Consider the following 6,182-nt stretch of genomic DNA (forward strand, 5'->3'; position numbering starts at 1 on the left):
CTAAACTGCAGAGATGACTTAATTAGTTTGGTCAAACTTCAAATATGAATTAATTATTTTTAATTCTTATGTGTTAAGGTATTTTAACGGTTTTAACGAAAGAATCTGAAGAAAATAGATGGAAGGACCAAGTAGTTTGACGGAGATAAATCTCGGGAACTGTTAATTAATATTACTAAACTGCATGAATGACTTAGTTTGGTCAAATCTCAGAAACGAGTTAATTATTTTCCTTTAAAAAAAACAACAGAAAAATCTAATGTAACACTTACGTATACAAAATTAAGTATATAGAGAAACATATTATAATTATATGTTATACTTTTTAAGAAATAATTGCAGGTTATAATTAATATTTCCTTCTAATGTAAAAGTACATAAAAAGTTCATTATTCGAATTTCACATATAGGATCTTTTATATTCATTAAATCCATAATACAAGAAACTAACATGATTCTTATCACTAATTTGTATCAATATCATGTTTAATCATATAATTTTCTGTTTTTTGAGTATTGGAGTAGGGGAATCGAATCTGGATCTATTGACAAGTTATATATGCACTTACAACTAAATTACATTTTGGTATGCTTTAATCATATAATTTGCAAATATTAATTTGTATATAATAATTATTTGTGACTGAATTATGTAGACTACATGACTAAAAGAATATAATGCAAAAGACCATTTTAGAAACTAGTTTCATTTTTCCTATTTTCAAGAAAAAGAAAATTGGAGAGAATGAATAGATGTATCTATGCAATCTATATATCATGATATTAGTGATCAAATCTGTAATAATCATATATAATAAAATTGATGGAACTCGGAATGAGCTTTCAGCCAGCTTCATTTGAATTAAAGCAATATCATAACATAATAAACCGAATTTTTTAGAAAAAGACCAAGTACAACCGAACTATTTATAAGATCAAATTAGACTGAACTAATTTGGTTTGATTCAATTTTTTTTTAAAATGACTTTATTTTTGAATCAACTCAATTTGATTTTGAATATTTTTAGTTTTTTCCGACTTTATATAATAAAAACTGAAAAAAACTTTATTTTTCCTATGAAAATCGTAATAATTACCAAGTAAAGGGCATATCTTATTTTGTCACCTAAAATGCTTCAAAGTTAAGAGTGTGATAGTTGTATGTATTGTATAAAATAACAAAAGCTTCGGCAAAATCAAAGCAAATTAGAGAAAAACTATGTGAGAAGCGGTGGGACCTGTCACTTGCCGTCTCCTTATATTCTCACAAAATGCCAACTCCATTTCATTGAGTTTAACCCATCCACATTTTTGTCTACATCTCACGCCTATATTTCTTTCCCCTTTTAATACCATTTCACAATTCAAACTTCATTTCTTAAAAACCCCATCTCATAACCCATAAAATAAGGCTAAGGGTTATATTCTCACAAAATGCCAACTCCATTTCATTGAGTTTAATCCATCCACATTTTTGTCTACATCTCACGCCTATATTTCTTTCCCCTTTTAATACCATTTCACAACTCAAACTTCATTTCTTAAAAACCCCATCTCATAACCCATAAAATAAGGCTAAGGGGTGCTTTGCTTTGCTCAGTTCTTCTCAATGGCTAAGGTAAACAGAAACAAAAGCCTTGAGACTCTAATGGACATGGACAAGACAGCGGTGGTGAAGAAAAATGCTGTCCCGCCGGAGGCTCGGAACATAACTCCAGGCCATGGACTTGAGTTCAAAAATGTATCGTATAGTGTGAAGAAGAAACTTAAGAAAGATGGTGCTTGGATCACCAAGGAAGCTTATCTTCTGAATGATATATCTGGTCAGGCTGTGAGAGGTGAAATTATGGCCATCATGGGACCTAGTGGTGCCGGAAAATCCACTTTCCTTGATGCCTTAGCTGGTCGGATTGCACAGGGCAGTCTTGAGGGATCTGTTAGGATAGATGGAAAACCGGTTAGTACATAACAAAGCAGGAAGCCTTATGCACTAATAAAATATATATATATATATACATATGCATATAATGTGTAAACTTATGGTTGTGTAGGTAACTACAAGCTACATGAAGATGGTTTCATCTTATGTGATGCAAGATGATCAACTATTCTCCATGTTGACTGTTTTTGAGACATTCATGTTTGCAGCTGAAGTTAGGCTTCCTCCTTCCATTTCAAGAAGTGAGAAGAAAAAAAGAGTCCATGATCTCCTTGACCAACTAGGTTTAACGGTACTGCAATCTCCTCTCTTTCTTGGTTCTTCAGGCTGGGAAATGGAACTGAACCCCTGACCCACAACTGCAATTTAGTGATTAACAAGAATACCTCGCCAACCCTAATTCCTGATCACCCTTTCACTTTCTCATATAATTAAATATACTATATTGTTGACCAATGAACATATATAACAAGGAAAAGTAGGCAATCAATTACCTACTTTGTTACCCACCATATGTTACCACTATTGTCCCGCCTGACATGGCAACTCTAGTGTCTCATACTAAAATAGCACATACCCACTTATGGAGTAACAAAAACATCAAAGTAGTGATTTTCCCCTTTTAAAATATCTATCAAGCCCAAGTAAATTGGGATAATTTTTTAAAATTTGCACTAGGTATTAAACAGAGTAGATTTTGAGGCATGATATTTAGCTTTTTCCTAATGAAATAGGTTATAAGATCAAAATTGTAGCACTCTTGTTATCCTTCAAGTTTTATGTATCAAAATTTTAATGTAGATACTGAATAATATGATTAAAATTGAATGCAGAGTGCAGCACATACATATATTGGTGATGAAGGAAGTAGAGGAGTATCAGGAGGGGAACGCCGACGGGTATCTATAGGAATTGATATAATCCATAAACCATCATTGTTGTTCCTTGACGAACCAACTTCAGGTCTTGATTCTACAAGTGCTCACAGTGTGGTGGAGAAAGTGAAGGACATAGCACGGGGTGGTAGTATTGTCTTGATGACCATTCACCAGCCTTCTTACAGGATTCAAATGCTTTTAGACCGCATTACAGTTCTTGCTAGGTATGATAGAACTTTAAATTTTTAGATCCATAAGAGTAAAATTGTCTCTATTCACATAGCTGAAGTTTGATTATATCAAAATCCAAACAGGGGCAGACTAATATATATGGGAAGCCCAGGTGCTCTTCCTGCCCATCTCTCTGGATTTGGAAGACCAGTTCCTGATGGAGAAAACAGCTTGGAGTATCTTCTTGATGTAATCAAGGAGTATGATGAGTCCACTGTAGGACTTGAGCCCCTTGTTCTTTACCAAAGAGAGGGAATCAAACCAGATCAACTAGCTAGGACACCTATCCCCAAGACTCCAAAGACCCCAAAAACGCCAAGGACTCCATATATGAGTACCCCTGGATCCAAGCATGCCATTAGCCTTCGTAGCCAAGCATTCTCAATTAATGGAAATATGACACCTCGAACAGACTCGGAACGATTTGATTTTGATTTTGATGATGATGATAACTTTGATAACTCCCTTGAACGTAAAACTGTGCCGACATCAATGCACATGCAAAGTGGTGTTTATCCACGTTTAGCTTCACAGTTTTACAAAGATTTTTCAGTCTGGCTCTACCATGGTGTTAAAGGAACTCCTCGCCATGCACCGACATGGACTCCTGCAAGAACTCCAGCAAAAACACCAATCTCTGCTGTAAGAAGTCAAGTCTCAAACAGATACCGAACACCTCAACAAGTCCCTTCTCGCCCAAAAACTCCTGTAGTCTTCAGCTCCTCAGTTGATTCATATGCTACATCTTATGAAGAATTTGACATGGAGGATGAAGAAATGCTTGATGAACCTGCACATGGTCCTAAATTTGCTAATCCATGGCTCCGTGAAATTGTAGTCCTCTCATGGCGAACAGCACTTAATGTTGTTCGCACTCCAGAACTCTTTCTCTCAAGAGAGGTCGTATTAACTGTCATGGCATTAATTCTTTCCTCACTTTTCAAGAACCTGAGCGAAGATACATTCAAAACCATCAGCAGGCTTTTGAATTTCTACATTTTTGCAGTTTGCCTGATTTTCTTTTCCTCTAATGATGCTGTCCCAACATTCATCCAAGAACGATATATCTTCATTAGAGAAACTTCCCACAATGCTTACCGTGCTTCTTCTTATGTTATCGCCTCTCTTATAGTCTATCTCCCATTTTTTGCCATCCAAGGTTTCACATTTGCTGCCATAACCAAATTCATGGTGCATTTGAAAAGCAGCCTATTCAAATTTTGGATAATTCTTTATGCCTCTCTCATAACTACAAATGCTTATGTGATGCTTGTTAGTGCACTAGTCCCAAGTTATATCACAGGATATGCAGTTGTGATTGCCACAACTGCTCTCTTCTTCCTAACTTGTGGGTTCTTCTTGAAGCGTACACAGATACCAGTCTACTGGAGGTGGCTACATTACATATCTGCAATAAAATATCCATTTGAAGCAATGTTATCAAATGAGTTCAAAGGAACAAGATGCTATAATGGAGCTGATGCAGATCTTTCCCCAGGTCCTCTAGGTGAGATCAAACCTAGCAAACAGCATGCTGATTTTATAAACAAACCTTACTGTCAGTTGATCGGAGAAGATATTTTATCCTCAATGGATATTAAGATGGACAACCTGTGGTATGATGTTGCCATTTTACTTGCTTGGGGAGTTCTTTATCGGCTATTCTTCTATGTTGTTCTTAGATTTTATTCCAAGAATGAAAGGAAATGAAGACAAGGCTTTCTTTGTTTTCCTTTTTGCATTTGATTCTGTGTCAAATCCAAGTTTGTCTTCCTTCCAAGTAAAGATTATGACTTTAGATAATTTCCATGTAGAAGCATGTAATGAATGTTCAAGATCTTGTCATTTTTTGTTTTTTGTAAAATATACAAAGTTCTGATGGGATTTACAAAGAAGGAAAGCCTTTTGTCTGTTTATAATGTGAACAAATTGCCTAAACAGGTATTACGACAATTGAATTGGTGTAAATAAGAGTGTGTGTTTTTCATTGGGAGAAAAAAAAAAAAAAAACAAAAGCAAAGCAATAATAAGAGGTATAATTTTTTAAATGACAATTAACTATGCTTACACCAAAGGTACACGACCATCCATACACCAAGCCATTAGTGAATTACTATTTAGAAAAGTTTGTCATTATATTTTAATAGTTTATCATGTTTTTTTTCCCATAGTGAAAAGGAAATACCACCCTCGTCCACACCAAATAACTTTATAGGATTAGGTTGGTATATAGGTGAGACTATACACCAAATGTAGGTAAGTCATTTTCAAACAAATGGGTTATGAAAATACATCCAGTGTAAATAAGTATTTTCTATTTATAATAGAGGATAAGTTACTAGAAAGCCCCTGGGTTTTCCATAATCATCCAATGCATGAAATAGAAATGGGAGTTTAAACAGCCTTTTCTAATATCTATTTGGTTAGAATGTTTAAAAAAAAAAAGTCCCAAAATCACAGCTACAATTAAATTTTTGGAACTCAGTTTTATAATATTTTTCAAGCCAAATCGAAAATTTCAGTAGCATTTCTTCCCCAACCAAATCAGACCATTTAAAGTAAAAAAACCAAACCAAAATATTAATTACGTTTTGGTTTGGTCTTTTAACATGATTTTAAGATGTTTGAAGTTATTTTTATTACTCAAATAATTGAAGAATTCATATCACAAATCATAACCTAAGCATCCATTAAGATTTAAAAAAAATATATATATATATATATATATATGAATTTTTCAACCTATAATAAGAAACAAATATTTGAGATTTGAGATGTACACTAAAAAATATTCCAACATTTATTGAGATATAATGGCGACTATATTTTATTGCTCGCTGCGGGGAATATACTAGTTTAAGTGTGGTGTGCCCACAGGACTTGAAAGAGAGTTTCTTGACCCAGGCTTGAGGAGTGAGGACTCTTGCCTGGTAGTAGGGGTGGAACCGGAGGTTCCGGTTCCAAAAAAATTGGAACTGAAACCGAACCGAGAATTTCCGGTTCCGGTTCCGGTACGGTATCAAAACCGATGGATTCGATCGGTTTTCCAACCGATTTTCCGACAAATCGCATAATTTTAAATTTTAAATTTTGAAAACCGGTTTTCAAAATTTAATAAATTTTGAAAACCGGTT

General features: G+C 34.4%; 1 protein-coding gene across 1 annotated transcript; it reads left to right on the forward strand.

Annotated features, from left to right (window-relative positions):
* The first annotated feature begins 1,348 nt into the window (after positions 1-1,348).
* Positions 1,349-4,758, forward strand: LOC105650595 (ABC transporter G family member STR). The gene is made up of 4 exons (XM_089725287.1): positions 1,349-1,957; positions 2,052-2,231; positions 2,773-3,041; positions 3,132-4,758. Exons 1-4 carry the CDS (start codon positions 1,610-1,612, stop codon positions 4,756-4,758), a joined length of 2,424 nt encoding a protein of 807 aa, XP_089581413.1. The 5' UTR covers positions 1,349-1,609.
* Positions 4,759-6,182: the final 1,424 nt, after the last annotated feature.

Source organism: Jatropha curcas, chromosome 8, assembly GCF_041381405.1.
Source record: "Jatropha curcas cultivar XTBG-Jc1 chromosome 8, XTBG_Jcur_1.0, whole genome shotgun sequence".
In the NCBI taxonomy this organism is placed as follows: Eukaryota; Viridiplantae; Streptophyta; class Magnoliopsida; order Malpighiales; family Euphorbiaceae; genus Jatropha; species Jatropha curcas.